The sequence below is a fragment of the Protopterus annectens genome, chromosome 9.part0 (genome assembly GCF_019279795.1).
Source record: "Protopterus annectens isolate FY-2018-M chromosome 9.part0, PAN1.0, whole genome shotgun sequence".
NCBI lineage: Eukaryota > Metazoa > Chordata > Ceratodontiformes > Protopteridae > Protopterus > Protopterus annectens.
The window spans coordinates 508,650,046-508,673,503 of NC_056743.1; the positions used below are offsets into that span (position 1 = coordinate 508,650,046).

General features: G+C 38.7%; 1 protein-coding gene across 1 annotated transcript in view; it reads right to left on the reverse strand.

The window, feature by feature from the left end:
• Positions 1-13,275: 13,275 nt before the first annotated feature.
• Positions 13,276-23,458, reverse strand: part of LOC122811309 (low molecular weight neuronal intermediate filament-like) — a 107,810-nt gene continuing 97,627 nt past the window's right edge. The window contains exon 4 of the mRNA XM_044083070.1: positions 13,276-14,143. Within this exon, the coding sequence (XP_043939005.1) occupies positions 13,855-14,143 (289 nt within the window). The 3' untranslated portion in view covers positions 13,276-13,854. The remainder of the gene's footprint in view (positions 14,144-23,458) is intronic.

Here is a 23,458-nt window from a genome sequence, read left to right on the forward strand (position 1 = left end):
TACACAAATCATGCAGGATGGCGATTACACTTTGGATTTTTCTGCACTCTATTTTTTAGAGTTTAAATAGTGAAAATACACCTGCCGAGAAAGAGAGAGAGAAAGAGGAACTTTATAACAGACAAAGAGACATTCAGTGAAGGGACACAATCCTCTCAACTTCTTTGTTCAAGAATTCTGGCAATGCCAACATTAATGGGAGAAACAAAGGGCCAAAACCAGGGACAGATTTTAAATACTGATCTTATAAACTTTCAAAGTTGCTGAAATATCAGGTTTTGTATTAGCATGAATTTTCAGAAGGATATCAAGTCTGAAGCTCAAATGTGAATTATTTAATGACTACAATTCTCAACGATTTACCATAAAATCATGCATTTTATGATAAATTTGGACAGTCTGCAAAAATCTGGAAAGTTAAGAGAAATGGTGAGAAATAATGACTGTCAAATTAATCCAGATATTTTAACACCTAAGTTATGGGGTCTACAAATGGGATCTCTCTACATCACAGATAAAGTAAAACTGAAGTTTTATACAAGAACTCAAGATTGTCCATTCAAACTATGGTCAGGGCAGCTCCTGCATGTACTTCTCCTTACTGTATAAACTCACCCAACATGTATTTTTTTTTCTTTTTTTTTAACATCCCAGTGGTGCCAGTAAAGCTAAGAGAAGAGAAGTGAGTTTGTTTCTTGAAGGTCCAAGAAGATTTGGAAAGTATTGCTTCTTCGTTCATATCCAGATTGCACAAAATGCTATGCCATTACCTTTTAGTGAGGGCTTGTTTTTTTTTTTTTAGCAAAGAATGGTTTTGCACCCAGTCTTTCAAAGTGTGCTGATGTTGCCAGCTTGCCCGTAGTTTAATATTTGCTTCACTTGCAGCCATAGTTACCTTACTCCTATATCAAGCTGTGGTGTTCAACTTTGTTGGTGGGTTTCCATGGGAGCCTAAGGTTTTCTTTCTACAGTTCACCTTTTTTGAAAGGACTGTTCAGAAATATCCCAAGAAATGAACTCTCCTATAATGGGATGTAAACTTCATGCTGGAAAGACTGACCAGATTTTCTATATGGGCCAGTAAAGGAGTCTATTTTAACAGTTCTGACAGGAAAATATCTTCAAGATGATCAACATGTCAGAAGAGGGGGTGTCAGAATTGTAGGCTTGAATGTACTCTGCTCCGTATGCAATTCATAATGGCTAGTTGATACTGGATAATAACCCGTATTTTATTCTCTGAGCTAAATTAGCAATTTATTTTAATCAGACGAAGAACGAGCTTGCGCCTTTCTATGATCAACCAAAAAATACCAAGGAGATGATTTGCAATAGAGCCAAGGAGACAACATAACAGATAGTCCTGTTTTAGTTATTACTACCCGGTGTTTATTGTTGTGAACTATTTTGGCTCCTTCACAGCTGACCAGTAGCTGGCCACAGTGTCTCTCCTCAATCGCTAGATCTACCTTTCACTTCAATTTTCCCAGATTTGCTCCAACTATGAATCAGGTCTGGAAAAGACATCAAGGCCTCATGGAGTAGTGTCATATTGATGCCAAGGAAGTGTTTTTATATCCAAGAAGACCCAAAGACTGGGGTCTGCAATGGGCTTCAATGTTGAACTGGTCTTCACTTATTCTGGGGGCTGATATCAGTAATATGTCCTGCTGCCCCTCAGGCAGCATCACAATTATTTCCCTGCTATTCACAAGGGAAATCAAACTGAGCGAGTGTTCCTTGACTATGCACACCCACCTTCTCACCCCCAAGATGGTCATGACCATTTCCACCTCTCTGTTTCATTAAGCACCAGAACCAGGTCTATATTAGATGAGCGACCGTTCTGATGTTCGAATCATAGACATCATATGACAGAACGTCGGAAAGGTCGAAGGTGAAAGTCAAACACGTTTCATGCACAGAATGGGAAATTTCCCCTTTCTGCACTGAGGTGCATCTCAGAGTTGGTATATTTATGTAGGGGAGGTGTGGGGGTGCAAGGAGGCTTGCCCCCTGCTCAGAGCGGTAAGGTAAGTTTTTTTTTTATTTTATTATATAGTCGATGTTTCGAACTTCGCTCATATGAGTTCGCTCATGTGAGGTTCAAAGTTTTGAAATTTCAACTATATAATATAGACCCCCAGAAGATAACTTAAACATGGTTTACCTGGGCTGCAGTCAGGGCTTTATCCCTCTAAACCATAGGCACTCTGCATTTATTGTGTTAAGTCTGTCTTCACAGCAGCTCCAGAAGATCAGATTCTAACTTCATTTGGCAGCATTTTCATCTTTTTGACAAACTTGTGTGTGAAAAACTTACAATACAAACAGTACATATTGATAGAACTATCAAAGCTAATAAAAAGTATTAAAGCAGAATTGTTCAGCATAAATTAATCTTTGCAGTGGCTGCAGCTATTAGATTCCAAGTCTTAAACTAGATTTCATATGTCACACTAAACACAGGAAATGTTAATTTTTATATTATTTTGTAAACAACTTAAAACAATATGTTATTAGCCCATCAAAGCAGGCATTTCCAGTCAGCAATATTTATTGTTTGTCCAGTCGTGATCCTTCATCCGAATCCAGGAAATTCCGCCCCTCTTGCTCAGTTGTTGAAACATTTAGAAAAGACCGAGAAGATCGAAGTGAAGTTCCTTATGAAGCTCTATGGACTCTAACCAGTATAACATTTATTGGAGGCCTTTAAGCTTGATTATTATTATTATGAATATAAGTACTGGCATGTATTTTATCAGTTATTAGGTACTAGATGGCTTAATTATTATTGTCATTTCAAGATGGACATTTTTAATTTCAAGGCAAATGTCCATACAACAGCAGACTGCTGTGTTTCTTGACACAACCCCAAAATTGTAAACCATCTTAAAAGTTCATGTGCAATTCAATTGAGCTAAGGTAATTAGAATGTGCAGAAAGCTAACAAGTAATAACTGCCTGTATAAGGTTTGCAGTACATAGCCTTAACATGCGACAGATTTCCTTCCAAAACATTTCTTTTAAATTACTTTGATGTCTACATACCTGACAAAGTTATGCATCGAGTGTGATGTGTGTTAACTTTTAATTTTTACATTGTAAGATCTTTGAAGCAATGCATTGTCAGATCAAGGAGGTGTACCATACACGTGTGAAGGCCAACAGTAAATTTTCTGAATTAACTGCAATTTCAATCAGTACAAATGCTGCAAGTCAAGTAGAAAGGAATTTAAATGAAAAAATCCCAGCAAGACAAGATTCGGTGATGTACGCATATGGACTGCTGTTTTAATTAAAGGGCAGTGACATGGGTCAAACAAGGTGAAAGTGAACTTTTGAAAAAAAAAAAAAAAAAAAAGCTGAAACCACATCACTTCCCATGACTGGAAACTTTTTTAGGAAATGTGACTGGTTAGCCAAGTGCTTCTCAGAGCTCTCTTGTACAGCTGTGTTTTTCACAGTAAATGCATGACTGAGTGAGGGGAAATGATTTCCACTGTATGAAGGTTCATAGGTTAGTACTAAGCTAACTGCCCTTGCGAGCCGTTTTAAACCTAGCCAATTATTCTTTGTGAGACTCAAACCCTGCACCTTGTGCTTGCAAGGCAAACACCTTAACCATTAGGCCACCCTCCCAACCCCAACTACAGAGAAGGTCCCCTGGAGGCCTCTGACTGTCAGGTACAAGTCAAGGTTTTCTTTTGAGACACATGACCTTTCTTACGGAATCTGAATCTACTTATCCACTGTGTCAGTACTGCAGTGAGCAGAGCTCCACCAATCAACTCACCAGTTACTGGAACTTGAAGATGATGTTACCATTTATTGGACAATCACAGGTTTTATAATAGAGGGTTATGATCAGGTTACCAAAGAAATTCACACAGAGTTTAACGCAAAGCAAAGCTTGAAAGATGAATTTCTTAAACCTTTTTCAAGAACACATTAATAAAGATTTATGTCTAGAGACATGGCCACAACTATCTGTAATATGTTAGATTTTATTTTTGTCCTAATGGATACAAGTTTAAAACAAAAAATAACCTGTCAGATACCTTGAGCTGCAAAGTATACATCTAATTCACAGCTTGAGAACCGCTATACACTGTTTGGTATACTTTGGTTGTGCTAGTGGCAGTGTGAACTGTGCAACAGCTTTCAAAGCGAATAGGCAGTTACTAGTTCTGCTCTTTGGTAGTTGTTGTCTGTGCAGTAGTACTGAAAGTGCCCCCAAATGCTGCCATGAGTGAAACCCTTCCCCCTCCACCCCTGGGTAACCCACAAGGACACACGATACTAGACTGTTGGCATCATGTACGATCTCAGACAAGTTTATGAAACACTGATAGAAATTTTTTTATGAATGGTACAGTTTTGCTACTTACTGTAATTTACTCGCCTTTTTCTGATTGCTATCTAGGAGCCCTGCCATACATGTATCCATCCAGAGGTGTGCTTGTACTAGTCATGCTCTAACACCTTGATCATCAGCTGTAGAACTACCTGTCTTCCTTGTCACATTTAGCAAATCAAGTGTTGCTGTGGTGGTGGCCTGACTATGGTCCAGGTGACCAGGGTTCAAATAGCAGCTTGGGCAGCTGACAGAACATTAGGGAGGGATGGGCATTACCATTACAGGAGGTTGAATGCAGCATGGGTGTCTCTCATGACAATCCCTAGCGGAGGCTGGGGACATTGCATGTTAAGAGGCATAGTCCTGGTGGTGTGTGGTAGATATAGCTGTGGAGGCAGTGCTGTACACTGTGACATCCCTCACTGCATGTCTAACTATGGATATTACCATTAGTCACCAGGGGGAGGGAGGATTGTGGGTAGGTCATAAAGAAAATAAAACAAATTGAAGATGGATAGATAGATAGATAGATAGATAGATAGATAGATAGATAGATAGTATGACCCACCCAGGATGTCCTTAAGCTCCTCGCTGGCCCCAAATGAAATTTGGCAATGACAGGGGAAGACTGGAGTGCCAGTAGACCTAGAGAAGGATAAGGGACACTGGTACAGCTGTTGACAGAAAGGGGACAAAAAGGATCAGTTAGCACATCAAGCAACTCTACAGGCACTGGCACATCCTACAATTGTAAAGTCCCCAGAATGCCCCCACAGGACAGTCAGTAGTTTGCCTTTGTATGAGTGCTGAAGTGAATGGGGGCTGATTGGGACTTTGGAGATTTTGGGGTGCTAATGATATAAGTTAAATGGAAGTAAATCAGTAGGCATATGCATTTTTTCTATGTTCTCTCCTGCCTGCCTTTGTTTTTGCTTTACAAATAGCAGTTTCCTGCAACTTCTGTTCATAATCATTGTTTCTGCTATTGTTCCCTGTACCCTGCAGTCTAGAAAGGAACATTAGCGTAAATTCTGATTTTTATGCAACAAAGAAAGGGGATGAAAACTGAAAGAAACAGAGGAGATGGCGAGGAGCACCAAGGAACAGGATGGCCAAGCTCCACTTGTAACAATAATTTGTCCTCTTCAGTTTCCATTAATAATATGCACCTTTTAAAATATGTACCAGAAAACATCATCACTAACAGCTCAGGGAATCTAGCATTTAGTTTAGTTCACTGAAGATATTAAATACATGCAGCTGAATGGAAGTAAAATTATTTTTACTTACAGTATTACACATCTGGATGATCTATTACTAAGGCAATCAAATTAATAATAAAAGAGAATAAATACTACTTACTCAGATGAAAAAGCTTTATAAAATTAATTTTGGATTTAGTAAGCCCTGGCATTTTACTACTGTATAGCAACTTGTAAGACTGATTCAGTATTAAAGAATTTAAAATGTAAACCATCACGTTAAACAGTAAAGCTCTATTACAAACCTGTAGTATCCATCATTTATAATGAAAAAAAAATTAAATCCAAAGTTGCTTGTAGCTTGCTTTGATTATTAATCAGTTGATTGTTGTTGCTGTATAGTAACATACCTGTTAAAGCTTTAGCTGTTTATTTCCTTATCATATCAATATGGAAATATTTAAAATAAAGTTTACAGAGTAATGGGTTTTATATTAATTCCGTTCATCCATAACCCCTTTTTCCTATTTTTACACATGGGGTCGAGATGTCACTTTAACAGCAACAATCATCTAGGGCCAAAGTTCACACCACCAGATGGCTAGCCCTGCAGCGGGAGCTTTATATTAATTATTATTCTGTGTGAAGTCTACGCCTTCTCTGTGTCAGTGCACTGATTCACATGAGTATCTGGTTTCCTCTTTCAAACCAGGTTTATGCTGATAAATTGTCTTTAGGTGTGCTTGCATGCCTCCAACATGCGTGAGTGTCCTGGGATAGACTGCTATCCCATGCAGAACTGTTTTTCTGCTTTATGTCCATTGAGGTGTCTGGATATGCTCTGGCCCCACCAAGACCCTGGATGGGATAAAGTTGGTCAAAGAAAATCAATGAATAAATGGAAAAGCATCTTCAAATGGTAACACACATGTTTCCTTAAGAAGCCCAAGACAGTGAAGTAACAATAAGTTATGACTACCTCATGAACAATATCCAACTGCAGTGATTTGCAGCACTGACATCATCTGTTAGCAAAACATGAATGGTGACTGATAACACTCACATCCAGAATTACACACTAAACTCTACATCATCATCATATTTTATAGTAACTGAATCAGGCCACACTACTAAAATTTAATTGTATTATATAGTATCTTGAATAAGTCACTAGATGGTGATGTGTTACAAAATAAAAAATGAGTAATAATGAACTTACATATTAGAAGCAACTCAAATCTGATTGATCTTGTTTTTGCTTGCCTTAAAATGCTTTGCAAGGATGTGCAGATTGCTGTTGCTGCTATGGAGTTTGGATTATATATTAAAGCTTCCGAACCTTTAAAGGTGATTGACTTTCTGTCCAAGATATAACATAAGGTGTGGATGAAAAAGTCCTAAGGCCATATCCCAAAAGGATTGCTCTTGGTGTAACTGTGCTCTGATTTCAACAGCCATGCTCTCTCAGTGTAAGTGACTTACTTGAATGTAAACCAGGCCTTATATTGGAGTAAGTCATTTACACTGTGAGCAAGTCTTTTGGAAGCGGGCCTCTATGGTTATACCACTGTGCTCAGTTATTCCCCAAATAATTAATAAATCTTAACTGTATACTAGTGACTAGTGTTTATGATTGCTGTCAGTACTTCATAACTATCTTTACAAATTATCTGGTAAAGCTCCTAGAAATGTTATTTATTGTGACATATTACCTGAAATGTTTAGATACATAAATTCATTTTCTGAAAAATCAGATGACAATCTAATATGTGCAGCATGGACTTTTGATGCAGTTCATTACAGTTTAAGGGCATCTGGCTCAAATGTTTTTGATTCCATCTAAAGTCTGCTCCTTGTGATTACACAATGTATGATCTCAGCTCTGAGCAAATGCTCTTCACGACACCAATCCAATCATAACCTTTGGACGTTTGCATCCTTACCACTTCTCCTTCTCGTAATGGATTGAGTGGTTTGCTTGTTTTATCGTAGCAGGGCTTCTGGGTTAAACACTTCAACATATTGGTTTTCACTGACCCATTGTTCTTGACACATGGAACCATCAATTGACTTTTGATTGGTAACATGGTTCTGGTTTCTCTCGACAGAATTCTCTGAGCAGGTGACCCAAAATGTTTACCCACAAGGAACATTTCTGAGATTCAAGAGATTCATGAAAACATCACTATTATCTCATTTTGACTTCTCTAGTAAATGTTTTGCACTTTGAACTGTATGTTCTGCCAAACCATTTGACTGCAGGTACTCTGGACTATTTGTGACATGAGTAAAGTCCCATTCTTCGGCAAATCGTTTGAACTGTTGGCTTGTAAACTGTGTGCCATTGCCAGAAATAACTTTGTGTGGACTACCATGGACTGCAAAATGATGCTTCATCTTAGTAATGACAGTACCAGATGCTAGGCTAGGAAGTAAGTCAATCTCAAACCAATTGGAGTAAGAGTCTACTAACACCACATAATGCTGACCATTCCACTCAAAGATGTCAGTGGCTACTGTTGACCAAGGTAGTTCCAGATTCTGGTTTAGCTGAAGTTGTTCCTTCTGTTGATGTGACTTAGTACTATTATGCACGTAACAAGATAAAAGTGCTCTCTCAATGTCTTGTGACACAGAAGGCCAAAATACTAGCTCTCTCACCTTTCTTTTAGTAGAATCGGTACCTGGGTGACCACGATGCAAGATAGTAATGTACTCAGATTGTAAAGACTTTGGAACAATTTCTTTAGGACCTTTCATAATGATACCTTTGTCAGACAAAATCTCATCTCTGTAAGGAAAATAAGGTTGCACTTCTTGAGGTAAACTAGATTGATTTGACAGCCATCTTTTATTGATAAAGTGGTTGGGCCTGTGTAAAACTCTGGCTGTGTGATCACTCAGCTCATCAAGACATGTGGAAGAAATATTTCTCACTTCATGACTTCAAACGCAAGGTTCTCATTCTCCTGCTGTTCTCTGGTGTTTCTGGGTGATCTTGATAATGTATCAGCAAGATAAAGAAGTTTGCCTTTCTTGTAGATAGGATTGAAATTATACTTTTGCAATCCCAGCATCATTTGTTGCAGTTGGGCTGGAGCTGAATGCATAGGCTTTCTCAAGATAGTGACTAGAGGTTGGTTGTCTGTTTCAATCTGGAAAGGTCTACATTAAATATAATCATAAAATCATTAAGGCCATTAAAGCCAACATCCTTTAATGGCCTTAAGGGCCTGCAATTGTCCATAAATAGACTTAAAAATTAAAGTAAAAGAAAAAGTCATGGAAGTTCAGAATTGCCATTTAGCTGGAACACCTGATATCCTTAAAGGGTGAGGCCTCTGATGCAAGAGGTTTAAGGTATCACACAGTTAGAAATCTAGCTTTGCTAGATTTTTCTTTTTGTGTTTTTTAACCGGTTGGTTATCTGTGTGACCTTTTTACTCTTTTAGTTTTTTTTATAAACATAATCATGGAACTTCGAACATGCAAACACAATTGCCAAAAGCTCTTTCTTGATCTGGGCATACTGCATCTCGGTTTGGGTAAAAGTTCTTGATGTGTATGAAACAGGTTGATCCTCTTGTAGAATGACTGCACTGAGCCCAAATTTCAAAACATCACAGGAAAGTGTAACTAGTTTGTGAACATCACAGTATCTGATATTTGGTGGACTAGCAATTCTCTGTTTCAGGACATCAAATGCTCTTTGGTGTTGCTCTAACCAAGACCAGGATACATCTTTGTGTGTCAGCTGTCTGAGTGGTGCTGAAAGTTGGCTCAAGTCTAGAATGAACTTGCCTAGGTAGTTAACCATGCCAAGAAAACATTGCAGGGCTTTCACATTGTCTGGAGCTGGCATCTTTAGAATGACTGTTTGCTTAGAAGGGTCTGGTCATAGGCCTGTATTGGTAAATAAATGACCAACATGAGTAACTTCTTGTAGCCTGAATGTACATTTCTGTGTATTGAGCTTAAGATTCACTTCACATGCCCTTTCTAGAACTTTTCTGAGGTTTCTGTCATGCTCAGCTTCACCATTATTTCCTACTAGTATGTCGTCTACTATAATAGCACAAGGATACCCAGAAAAAATGTGCTCCGTTGCATGCTGAAAGACTTCACTTGCAGAATTTATCCCAAATGGCATTCCAAAAATCTGTATCTCCCAAATGGAGTACTGAAAGTAGTGAGCAATGAGGATTTTTTGTAAAGCTATATTTGCCAAACTCTTTGCATCTAAGACAGAAAAAACAGTAGCATTTGGCATTAAGGCTGCAACTTCTTCAAATGCGCACATTGGATGATACTGTCTTTTTACTAGTTTGTTCAAATCTCATGGATCAATACATATTCTGCTATCATCTGAGCTTTTCTTATAAGCTACCACCATGGAAGATACCCACTTGGTTGGAGTTGCAACTGTACAAATCACACCTTGTTGCACCATTTTATCTAGCTCAGCTTTGACTCTATCCTGCATAGCTATTGGAACTTTATGTGCTGGCCTGATAACTGGACTGGCCTCTGGGTCTGACTTCATGGAGTACACAACTGTAAGTTTGCCCAGTTTGTCTTAAAAAAGATCAGCATAGGTAGAAAAATGTACTGGGCAAAATTAAGAGTAGTGGTCTTTCAAGCTAACTTGGTGGACTTCCTTATTAAATGAAAGCAGTCCTATTTTCAAACTGTCTCTGAGCCCTAATAATGATTGGATGTGCCACTTGACAACATAAAATAATAAGTTGTAGCTTCTTCCAGCACAGTAACATGAAAACTGTACTGAGCCTTCAGTTTGAATTTCTTCACCTCCATAAGCAACAAGCTTCGCACACCTTGACAAATCAAGTCTCTCACCTTTACACACACTAACAAAGGTTTCTGCTGACGTAACATTGCACTTGGAACCTGTATCAACTTTGAGCTCTATGGGTTTGCCATTTATCCAAACAGTACAAAATATGTCATTCTTTGCCCTTAAATCTACTGCATTAACTGTTTCATGAGGCACTCACATCAGCCTAAAGAGTAGGGTTGCAGCTTTCTAATTGATCAACTCACTTCTTAAAATGTTCCATTTTAATAAAAGAATGTGAGCCTTTTGATTTACAAAACTTTTGAAATTATTCCATTTATTGCATTTGTGGCATTGCTAACCAAAAGCTAAACAATTGTCCCTTTTACTTTAATGACTTCCACCACAGTTATGACACTTGGCAATGAAGCTAGGTTGGGGCCCATGCTTTGAGTTTGATGGCTCACTCTTATGCTTCAGTGAGACTGTGTGAACTCTGGAATTTGCTAGAAAGCTCTGGAATTTACCAATGAGTGCTGCAGGGGCTACAGTTGTTGCCATGTGCTTGGGCCTGTTTGTTTTAATAATGTGCTGCATATTATCAACATGAGCTCTGTCATTGTGTCTTCTAGAGCTGTTCTCATTTGTAAGTATATTTGCGTGCTTTTCTGTGAGCTCGTATATCTGACAAATCTCAATGGCCTTATTCAAAGTTAAATCACTGTCACGAAGCAAAATCTTTCTCACAGCTTCATCTTTAATACCACACACGTCTGTCCTTTATCACCTCATCCCTTAAATCACCAAATCTACACATTTTAGCCTTATTTCTCAAGTCAGTTTTATATATATATATATATATATATATGCTGCAAAAGTTTAACCAGGCTTTTGATCCCTTGTGTAAAATAAATGCCTTTCAATTGTAACATTTGTCTTCGCTTACACATTTCCCTACATTTACTTTGTAAGCACTCTGGGTCTTTCCTTGCCTCAGCCGGTACAACAATATGACGGTTCCCCCTCTCCTGTACAGACAGCAGGTGCATACACAAATGAACACTCCCTTTCAATGGCTTCTGACCCAGCTAAATTAAGTAGAATAAATGCCTTTGTATGACCATCTTTATCAGAAAATGCAGCCTGTATGAAAATGTCATACTCTTGCTCAAACACGCTCCATTTCTCAGCAATATTACTGTGAAACACAAGTGCACTGGGTTTTCAAAATCCATCTGCCATGCCCACAAAGTATGCACATAAACGCACTGAAAATATGGCCCCTGTAATTATGTACGAAGAAACTGTTCTGTGAACTTGTAATAACATTCAAATGCATGATAAACTCTTCAAAATGTTGTACTTTGAGAAATATGCTCTGCAGTGGCTGTACTTTGTGAAATATGCCCTGTAATGGCCTTTATTTCAAACATTCTCGGTAGTAATTTGAATATTTTTATCAATATCATATATATCAGTTTATGCAAATATTTTTTAGAACGTTGTGTATGTCTCGTTTCATATTTTGCGAAGAAATAGTGCTGAGCAAGTTTAAATACTTGAAATTCATTTCTGACCTGTTTTGCGAAGTATGCAGATGATATTAGGGATGATTCACTGCTGTATTTTTCCTAATCAGCTGCCTCATGGCTGTAACTCTGGATCCCATTCTGACACCGTGTCGCTCGTCCTTCTCTAACACAGATGGAAAGTAGGCAGCATAATTCGTTTAGATGCTTTAATACATATAAACATATCAGGATGGATAGCAGCATCGTAAAATACAAACAAACTGGCTAACAGAAAGATCTTACATACACACAAAATGGCAGTCAGACTTGCACGTGCTCAGTATTTATACATTAGTGCAAGCTAAGAACTTAGAGTTACCGTATCAGTAAGCCTAGAGGGTTGAGCGCAAGCCCGTGGAGCATGAAAATTAATTTTAGTCCGTCTCATTGAGCTTTGCTATACAAACATAGTTGCTAACCTAAAGTAAATATGCAATAAAGGTTCGGTCACTATTTTACGAAATTTAATACGCAACTCTTGGATTGCATGCTATTTAAACCATAGAAGCAAAGCCCAAGCTATTAGTAAAAATAAACTTCAGCCCCAAGATTATTATAAACCGTTGGATGATGCTTTTTTTTTTTTGGCCACAGCAACTGTACAAAAGGGTTAAAAATATAAGCTTAGAACAACTTCTTATGCTTTGAGTATACAGTACAAGACTGGCATATGCATACTTGCAGAAAAATGACTGAGTAAACAGTCATTTGGCAAATAGCAAATGTATTTCAAATGGTAAAATATATCAATATTGTGATGGTATTAACAAAAAGCATCACCCTATAAACATATGCTGAAACACACGCAAATTCAAAAGTTTGAACAACAATGACCCTGAAAAGAAAATGTTTTGCACAAGGATAGCACTGCCGAATGAAAAACAATGCATAATGACATTGTATAATGTTTTGGATATTCCACCACAGTCAGTTGTCATGAGGCCACATTTTTGCTATAGATATAAATGTCTCTTCTGGTGCCTTCTGAGCAAAGAAATATAATTCTTATCAAAGTTTCACTGTACCTGCTGTAAAGCTACATACACCTCCATTAAACCTGTCTAAGCAGCCTTTACCTTGGGTGATACAGAGTACCTGATGAACTTCTTTACTGTGCAATATGATAATGAAGTGATTAGCAGGAAAATTAAATCAAAGTGCGCACTAACTTTTTTTTTCAATTTGCATGACATGAGTTACAAGTTAAGTGGTAACACACAAAAAAACAGACCCCATTATTTCAGTCACCATGACAAATCTGAAGAAATTCTGATTAAATTGTAAGGCTCAAAAAAGAATGATGTTAATTACCACATACATGCAATAAGAAAAAAGCAGTCAGATGCATCTATTTAACACTTTATTTCTCATTCAAGAAATATTTTGACAATAACAACAAGATGCAAGGGGTCTCTGCCCTGTATGCATGAGATTTAATTTCTATTTTTTATTGCTAAAAAAAACTTCAGAGGCAACCATCTGGACATCGGTATTCATTTATTCTAGCAATTTGTTCCCACTTAAAATTAGTTACCTGTTATATCATCTTACTCTGCCCTCCATGGTGACTCCATCTAGTTAGAAACAGGCCACTATCTCATTAGGTAGGAAACAAGCAACATGAGGACGTCATCTGTAAATTAGAACCATATTTTCATGAAAAAGGCCTTTGTTAGTAGATGACTGGGAATGGAAAATAACAGGTGGCACAAATAAAAGATGAATTCACCTTGAACATCGCAATTTCAAATTTTTAAATCACTGCTAGAAGAGAGGCATTTTTTTCAAATTACAGTTAAGGAAATATAATCAATATCATTTTTGACAGTTACATATTCTAAATCTCTCATGTTGAACTACTCTGCAACTGCAGAGCATGAGAAATAAATTACTAACTCTGTTTCATAAGCCATTTGTAAATCAGGATTAATTTTTGCTTGATATTTTTGCTGGCTGTTCCCCTTCTGTGGATTCCTCGTCTCTTGGTGACTTTGAATCTACAGAAGGTTTGGATTTTGAAGCATCTGAGGATCCAGTCACCTCCTGCTTGTCTGTTGCTGGTTTGTCCTCATTCTTCTTGATGGTGGTAGGTGTTGTGGAAGAGGGTTTTTTGCTAATTTTTGACACTGGAGAAGAGAGATAAGTCAGATAAGTGGAACCTCCAGTCCCACTGCTGACAGTGCCAAGACGTGTTTCTTCACCTTCCAGTAATTTCCTAAAAGGAACCAAAGGAACAGTGACCAATGGCTGTACACAGAATAATGCCATCTCTCTCTTTTATCTTTGTAAATGCTTTCCTGTTCAGATTGTGAAACCCAAATATAAACGGCACAAATTCTGACAGATGCAGGTCATTTTAATGCATCAGCAATAATGATTGACAAACCAGTAATTCTAAGACATTAAGGACAACTGGAGATGGACAGAGACATAGTCCAGGCTGTGTCCACAGACAATCTCCCTTCAGCAATTCATTAATCTAATAATTCTGAACTTGGTGCTTTGCTTGACAGTAGCATGTTCTATTTTTTTTTTACATTTTTTTGCGTCTATTTCTGATAGATTTTAGAGCAGCACGGCAGATAATCTGCAAATATGATGCGTTTACTAATTACTAGATTTAAAGTGGTTGAGTTGACCAAAACATGTTTACTTATACTAACCAAACAAACATGAAATAGCTATGACATAAGGATAGAAAGAGAGAAATGTATGCATATTTCACATGCAATGTATGACTTCAACAAATCGGAATGTGATTGGGTTCTCAGTAGTGGAAACTGCTCCACAACTATTCTTGACAAATCATGCTGCAGTTGGCTCATGCACAGTTTTTGAGTAAGTAATGCGTACTCTTTCCTTCATGAAGCCCCACTGATGAAGCTATTCTGGACATGATAGAATATAAGGAAAGGAAAGAGGATGCACCCCAACTGCAAGCTGTGATTAAAATACTAAATGTTGAATTAACCACTTTTCTTCACTTCTTTGGATCTCAGGCCAAACCAGGAAATGAGGTTTTGTTATGTTGAAGTAACTATAAATAATTTAATTTTCATTCTTCGGCACCTATGCAATTTTCCAAAATGTAGACACCCTTTCAGATGGCTGATAACTATACTTATATCAGTTTTAAATCATACTTGGTGAGGATGTCCCTATAGTATGGTGTCTACAGTATCCTGACTAGCACTGGTTTCTACTAGTGATTAAACAGTGTCTTGGTTCTTTTTAGGCCTATGCTTTTTTATCACTGTTAGTGCTTCTCATCACTAAGTGGTAGTCCTGCTGGCCCTTAGACAAAAGAGGTTTTTCACACAGTTGGAAAAACAAACTCCCTTATTAAACTATTTTGGATAAGTATCATCACACACTGCCCAAGTTGTTCCATGTTTAATTTTGAAAAAAAAAAAAATATCTTATTCGTAACTTTTATAGTAATACATGGTCAACAGAAAATACACTGTAGCTGTAATGGTATAAGAGTGGATTTAAAACATAATATAAATTAGTGCATAGTCACTGCATACTCAGATGGAAATATTTCTTAAAACATGAATGCATATAACTTTTTTTTTCACTATGTCATCACACTACTACTCTACAGATCAACACAAGGGTGACCTTACAACTATTGTGTTAGAATGTATGTGTACACAATAGCATTAAAAGGCAAGCTATCATCACACAACTATAGCAGTGGAGAACTGATATGTCTGTTCTTTAAGACACTACACTCAAGAAACAATATAAAGAATTCTTGTTCATTAAATGGAAGGAATGGGGTCTTTCTGCTTTCTTACCACTGTTATTGTTCACTGCATATAAGTTTCAGCTTAGAGAGTTTATTTGAGGAACATATACTTCTTTTCAGTCTTATGATGTTTAGGTTTGGCTCTTCGTCACTTGGGAGCCTGCATCAGACTTTTCTAGTCTTGAAGACTGCTTGGAATCAGTATTTTAGTTGGTTAAAATACATAAATGTCAGCTTAAACTTAATCCAGCTAAGGCTGAGGTGATGTGGACACAGTTTCCTCAGCTAGCTCCCCTTATTATCCATGAGGGTGACCATATTAGAATCAGTGTCTAAAGTTCACAATTTGAATATGATGTGTGACGACAGGCTGCACTGAAGAGCATGTGTCAACCATCATCAAAGACTTCCAATCATCATCTAAGTAATACTGCCCGGATACAGAATCATAATTCATCACTGAACCTTGTAAGCAGTAATGGATGCACTATCATCATCTTTAATGGACTATTCTAACATCTCATACCTTAGGCTTTTGGATGGAAATTGATACAGCTACAAAGGGTACTGAATCCTGTTGTAAAACTGTTGAGAGGAGCCCCTTGTCATGTCATCATTTCTCTGCTGTACAGCATGCACTGGTTACTAGCTGCAACCATGTTTATATTTAAGATGTTTCTTATATTCTCAGCATTCACATCTTGGGTCTTGCTTACTTTAAAGAGCTTCTGGTTTCCTATGTTCTGCCTAGATCCCTCAGGTTGTCAGGACAGAGACTGTTAGCTGTTCCAAGGACTCATTTGCAATATTCTAATAAGCTGTTGGTTGCTTATTTGTCCCCAATCCTTTGGAATCAGTTACATTTACTAATTCACGCATAAGACACAAAGGCTGCCTTTTCTGAAGTATCTTTTTTTAAATCCCACAATTTCTGGTCTTAATCTGATCTAATTGTTTTATTCCAGTTTTGACATATTTACTTATTTTAGTACTGTCTGAATAAAACCTTCAATTATTTTGGTTTATTGTTTAGATTGCATAACAATTCTAATAATCTAAATAAATATGTGACAATAATACTTCCTCTAGTAGAGGAGTTGCTACTTTAACAAAGACTGGAATGGGAACAGATTTTTTTTATTAATTACTAAGCAGATAGCTGGGTTCTCAGGTGAAGATGCCACGTACATGTTTTCTAACTGATTTTATATACAATCATTATAAAGATAACTCCTTCATTCTTTAAATAATTCTTTGTATGGCTTCAGTCCTTCAATAAAGGCAATCATCCAGTGATTACTGTTTACAATTTAGTGTTATATTCAACAATATTTCACACAAACTAGAAGTCAGGCAGAAGCACCATTTTATGGCCAAAAAAGAACAGATTTATGCTGACTTGCCAAAGGTAGTTTCAGAAAATATAAGCAAATTGAAAAACAGTTCACCAAAATTACCTTCAGTGAACATTAGAAGATTTTTTCGGCAGGAAGGCAAGCTACCCTGCACCCACATGTGGGAGGACATCCCACACACACCACAGACTACATCCCACATACCTCACAGACTTATACATACCAACTCTGATGTTACACAACAATGGAAAAATGGCAAACTCCACTGTCAGCGAAAAGTTCAGCCAACAGTATTCATTGTGCATTCAACAAAACAACCTTCACCAACCTGACATACTCCTTAAAGAATTAAGGGATGAAGTTAGCAATCATGGAATACTAGACCAATGAAAGAAGACATTCCCAACCCAAAAGGGATACTCACTGTCCATATCAAATGGTCAAACCTACACTAGAGTAAACATTTGACTCAGTTTCTCACATCTGTTACTATACATACCCATTCAGGAGTTTTACCATCCGTTTTCTTCAGACTACAGTTCAGTTTCTATGATACTCAGGATGAGAATGGAATACCCATTTGACAAAAGGACCCCATCCTGTTCAAATCCCCAAACTCTTGATTTCATATAGCAAGATTTAACATTCACATCCTTAAATGTATGCCCTCAGATCTAGTAGGCCTCATTTAAAAGTGAAACAGATTCTCACCACAGCAGTGACCATACCGAAAATGTAAAAGCAATAAATGCCCCTAAAAAGACTTGCATAACAGGAGACCAGTTCTTAGACCCAACACTAAATGAAACATACAGACTTCACAATCATATGCAACTGACCTTCAGTCAAGCTGAACAAAATTACATACTTATTGTAATGCTAAATCTGAGCTGGCAGTTTCATCCTTGTCAGCTTAAGAACTAAAACTGTCAGGATTTAGTAAGACCAGCAATTAAAATATTCCCAAGTTTTCTAGACCCTCTCCTTTTTTCATATTATCTAGCTGCTAAGGTACCACTTCAGTTCTTTGAAAAACCTATGAAAGGCATATTGCCATCTTAAATAATCGTAACCGGTTCCCTCCATCTAAGACACTGTTGCTAACCTACAAGGGAAAGGTGGGTATGGTGACAGATGAAACTGCTAATGCAGACTTAGTATTATGTACTGCAATGTAATTTCCTTTTTGCTGTGTGATAGAGATGAGTATCTTTTACTGTTGTGCCCCTTTCAGCTTGCAATGAAATATTGTCTAGAGAGAGCTAGCTGTTTTCTTTGAGAGAGAAATCAGGCTGGTTTAATCTAGCTAAGGACATTCCTGCAAAATTGTTTTTTGATTGAATAGTGGGACTGGTTTCTGTTTCTCTGCCTTTAATAGCCAGTGTTTTAAATAAGATATACTTGTTTTCTCAAGCTGTTGTAAGCTGCAGAGAGATTGGCCTACTGCCCTGCTGTGATATCTGAAAAAGATAAGTGTTTATTTTCAATTGTCTTCTGCACTTCTGTTTTAATACATATCTCTGTAATCTGTGCAACTGCTTTTTCCCACTCACCCTCCTAGTCATCGTCGTGGTTTTATGTCTTGGTGGCTTTGAGTTGCCTGCCTCTGGTATAAAGTTGATACAGGACACCCCCCAGTGACATTACATCTGCTCATTCTACTGTTTATAGTAAGAACTTAGCATAGGCCCACCCCTTTAAGCTTCTGAACCTTGATGCATCTCATTTTTTCTGTCTCTTCACTTTCTATTATATTAAAAAAAAAAAAAAACTGTTCCTCTTTCTACTTCATTTTGCTGTTTGCCATATTTATTACTGCTTGTTGGTAGCCTCACTAAATTGATGACAGTATTCTACTGAATCGCTGCTTTATTAGTGCTGTTGCTGTTGTGATTTGTGAGCTATTGCTTCAAAGCAATCTACTGATCAACTATATTTCACTGCTATCTACTGCAATTCATTACTGTTTAATTGCATTTTTCTGCATTTTGTTGCTGTTTAACTGTATTTTTTCATATTGCAAGTGCTAGTCTTTTAAGTTACCTGTTTTTCTAAAAAAAAAAGTTCTGGGCTTGTTTTCTGCCTTTCCTGTTGCTAGTCTAGTCCAGATATAGATTTTCAGTATCCAGGACTGTTTTGTAAGTTTCTGAGTTCCCCAGATCCTTCTGTGTTAGAGAGAAGCCTTCCAGTTTATCAGTGGGAGTGGTAAGCACTAGGTAGCCCATCTACCAAAAGAGGAGTGGTTTCCAGCTCTGAAATTGTAGTTTTATTGGCAGTTTTTTCTATACCTTTCAACTGACTCTTCTCTCTTGCACTTTAGCTTATTCGCCAGCACTTCATCAGGCTTTTTGTAGCAATTATTGTAGCACACAAGTGCTATCAGCACTAGACGTCCTATAAGGAAACAGCTCCAGTGCTTAATAATAGTGACCATCCCTCCTGGCATGTCTAAAAGTCAGTTTCCTGTGCTTTCTCCCATTAACCTGGTGAACTTGGGCATTGTGAGGCAGTGTAGCAACTGCCTCATGTACACAGATAACCCTCTCCTCTTACTTCCTAACACTCAGACTTGTGAGATATGTGCCTATATCTCCAAACTGGAAGCCATGCACTCTCCAGCCAAGACCAGAATAGCTGGTCAAGAGGAGGAAGTCAACATCTGCACCACACCACATGGAACACATAGCCCTCCAGAACACCCACCATCACAGCCCTCACATAAAAACACAAACCACACACCGACCTTCGCAGAGGCTCTCAAAAGAAATCTACCCAAACAGCAAAGACCTCCAAGGCAGAAATGCACTTGACCACCACAACACAGCACAAACCACAAGATACATAGCTCACCGACACAGTGTGCCCCTAAGGCAAAACAGCTTGCCCAATACAATAATCATAGGAGATGCAATAGTGAGGCACACTGATGTCCCACTCACTAGGCTGAATAAGGAGAAGGTAACAGTCAGCTGTCTATCAGGTGCCAGAATCCGACACATAACACACGCACTCAGGTCACGCCACAACAAGTACAAGCATGACTCTGTCATTGATCATGTGGGTGTAAATGACTTGAGACATAACTCCCTGAACTACATGAAGAGAGACATGGTGGAGCTCTCGGATTACGTGGCCCAGGCAGGTATGACCCTAGCCCTGAGCAGCATCCTACTATTGCCCAAAATTATACCACAGTACAAACAAAGAATGATAGACTTCAACAACTGGCTAAGTTTCTGGTGTCATTCTAAAGGGATCCAGTATTTGTCTGCTTGGGATGACATGAATGACAGACCTCGATGTTTTGCCAGAGATGGCCTGCATCTGTCACCTCTGGGTTTCCAGGTACTGGCTAAGGCTCTTGCCACTCCTATAGTGCCTTTTTTAAGTGGTGTTCCAAAGAACAAATTACCACCATAACAGCTATAAATAAATGCATGTTGCTCAATGCTAGAAGTCTAAATCTCAAGATGCACTTGCTCAAAGCACTCCTCAAAATGGAGAACATCGACATTTGTGCTGTAACAGAGACCTGGTTTAAAGCAACAGAAAGCACCCCTGTGCTAGCAGACTATAACTCATTCCACACCTTTCAGCCCCAGAACATGGACTGAAGCTCCAAAGGCGGTGGTGTCTCCATATTCATAAAGGATATGCACACCTCCAGACTAATGGCCCAGCATAACTCAGCTGAGATACTCCAGGTACAACTAACATCGGATAAGACAGTGATTCAGGTCATAGACTGCTATAGGCCCCAACCATGTCCCAAGACTCTCACTTCACATTCCTAAGCACCTAGAAACTATTAAGATCCAACCCAACACTCTCATACTAGGTGACTTCAACTACCCCTCCATCAGCTGGGAAAACTACCTGCGCACCAATACACTGGACCAACGCTTCCTGGAATTAATCATTTCCAATGCCCTGGACCTGCTCATTCTTACCCCACTAGAGGAAGCAACATCCTTGATCTGGTTATTATTAACAAGGGCAACCGTTGCTCTACACCAGTAGTCAATTCCTCCCTGGTTAGATACAACCACAAACTAATCACCATGAAATCCACATCTCATCCACACACCCCGCAAAGGTATCTACCATGAAAAACTTCTCCAAAGCTGAATTTGGACTCCTAAAAACAGAGGTGGCTAACTCCACGACACCAATGCCAATGGAAAATAGATGCATGACTGCCAAATCATACACTAATGCACTGTGTGAACACATACATAATGCATGGAACTATCCATACCCAGAAGAACCAAGATGCTCTCCTCCAAAAAAAGGAAGCCAGTCTGGTGGTCACCTGCCATTAATAAACTCTACAACAGAAGGAAGAAACTGTTATAGAAAAAGGTGAAGTCCCAAGACTGGAAAAATTTCCTTATTAGCCTCAACAAAAAGTTGAGATCTCCTCATCAAAACCTCCAAAACCAGCTATGAAGGCAGAATTGCAGCAGACACTAAAAACAACCACAAAGCCTTCTATAGTTATATCAAGTATCTCCATGGCAATACCCAGATTTGCTGTGAATTACTGCACAATGGTACCTCCTATACTGAGCCAACAGATATTGTCAATATATTGGCCAACAGATTCAGTGCCAGCTTTACCCCTCTCTCTCCCCTAAAAGACCAATCTCAATAGCGGAAGAATGCCAGCACAGGTTAAAGCTGCATTGTTTAAGGAAAAGAATATAGCTCTCATAGGACCCGACAATATCCCCGGCTGTGATCTACATGAATTACAAAGTGAACTGGCACCACATCATCTGTGTGCGGTCTGCTCACTCACATCATCACCTCAGGCTTTGTCCCTAACTGAATGGCGCACTGCTACAGTCATCCCTCTCCATAAAGGAGGAGCGACTACAGACACTGGAAATTATCGCCCCATTAGCCTGATGAGTCTGATATGTAAGGCTATGGAGTGCATCATCTTGGACCTAATTAACAAAGATATAGGGAATCTCCAAACTGTAGATCCCATGCAATTTGGTTTTGTGAAATGTGGATCATCATCCTGCTCAACCTGGTTGACTTCTTTGATTCAGTCACCAGAACAGTGGATGAAAGTAAGGCAGTTTTTATACAGCCTACTTCAATATGGCCAAGGCCTTTGATACCATTCCTCACTTAGGAATTACTGATAAACTCAGCAAACTAGGCATCAACCCCTATATCGTTAAGTGGGTTGCAAATTGGCTCACAGATAGAACCCAAGTCAGACTGCCAACCAGTCATGAGTGGAGTCCCACAGGGATTGGTCCTGGGTCCTCTCCTGTTTTTGACCTACTTCTCAGAAGTCCAGGCCAACACGGAGGGACTCTGGCTGACCAAATTCGCAGATGACTGCAAACTGGGAGCCATTATTAGCTCCCCAAATGATGCAGACATCCTACAGAAAGGCCTCACTGAGACCAGTGACTGGTACTGAAACCATAGCCTTAAGCTTAATGCCAAAAAATGCGTAGTCATCCCATTTGGGAAATTGGTAGCCCAATCAACACTGAAGCCATTATAAGAGATCTGGGAACACAGGTTGACAGCAACCTCTCCTTCAGCCACCACATTGCCACTGTGGTCAGAAAGTCCTTCTATGTGGCACATCTCATTACCAAGTGTTTTGCATCCAGGAAGAAAGAGGTCATCATCTCTCTCTACTCTTCCCTCATTAGACCAATTATAGAGTATAATGCCCCATTTGGCATGTACCTCACTAGACACCTGCAACAGTTGGAGAGGCCACAAAAGTACCTCACGAATAGGATCTTAGGCCTTAAACACATGTCCTACATGGACAGACTCAAAAAAATCTAGCTATTCTTTGTCTCGTATCATCTACTAAGAGGCGATCTCTGCTTGACTTACAAAGCCATGCCTGACCCAGCTATGTTAGAAATGCTACATCTAAAGAAATCCCAATCCCTCTGTACCACACACTCCAGAGACCTCAACCTCATTACCACAATTAACAGAACATACTGGAAAGAAAGGTTCATAATCCATGCTCTGGAAAAGACTTCCCATACACGTCAAGCAGAGCACCTCACTAGCCCTCTTCAAGCAAAATCTTGATGAGTGGATGGGTAATAGAAAATTTAACCCGGGGATCACTCCAGTGGTTCTACTTGATAGAGGCACTGGGGACTAATGACAGGCGGCACAATGCCAAGGCACTTCTGAGGGCTAGGCTTGTAAAGGCCCCAGGGCCATTAACCTAGTACACACCTATGAACTTATGAACCTATGTAGATTAGTATTATGTTAAGCATGTAACTTTCATACCTGATGAGAACGTCATCTCTGACACATTGAGGACATACTTAAAGGCTCAGTCTCTTGAGTGACTCCTTGAAATGAATGGCCAAAGTACCAAATAACAATGGTAATGAAAAATAATCTTGATCTGGGC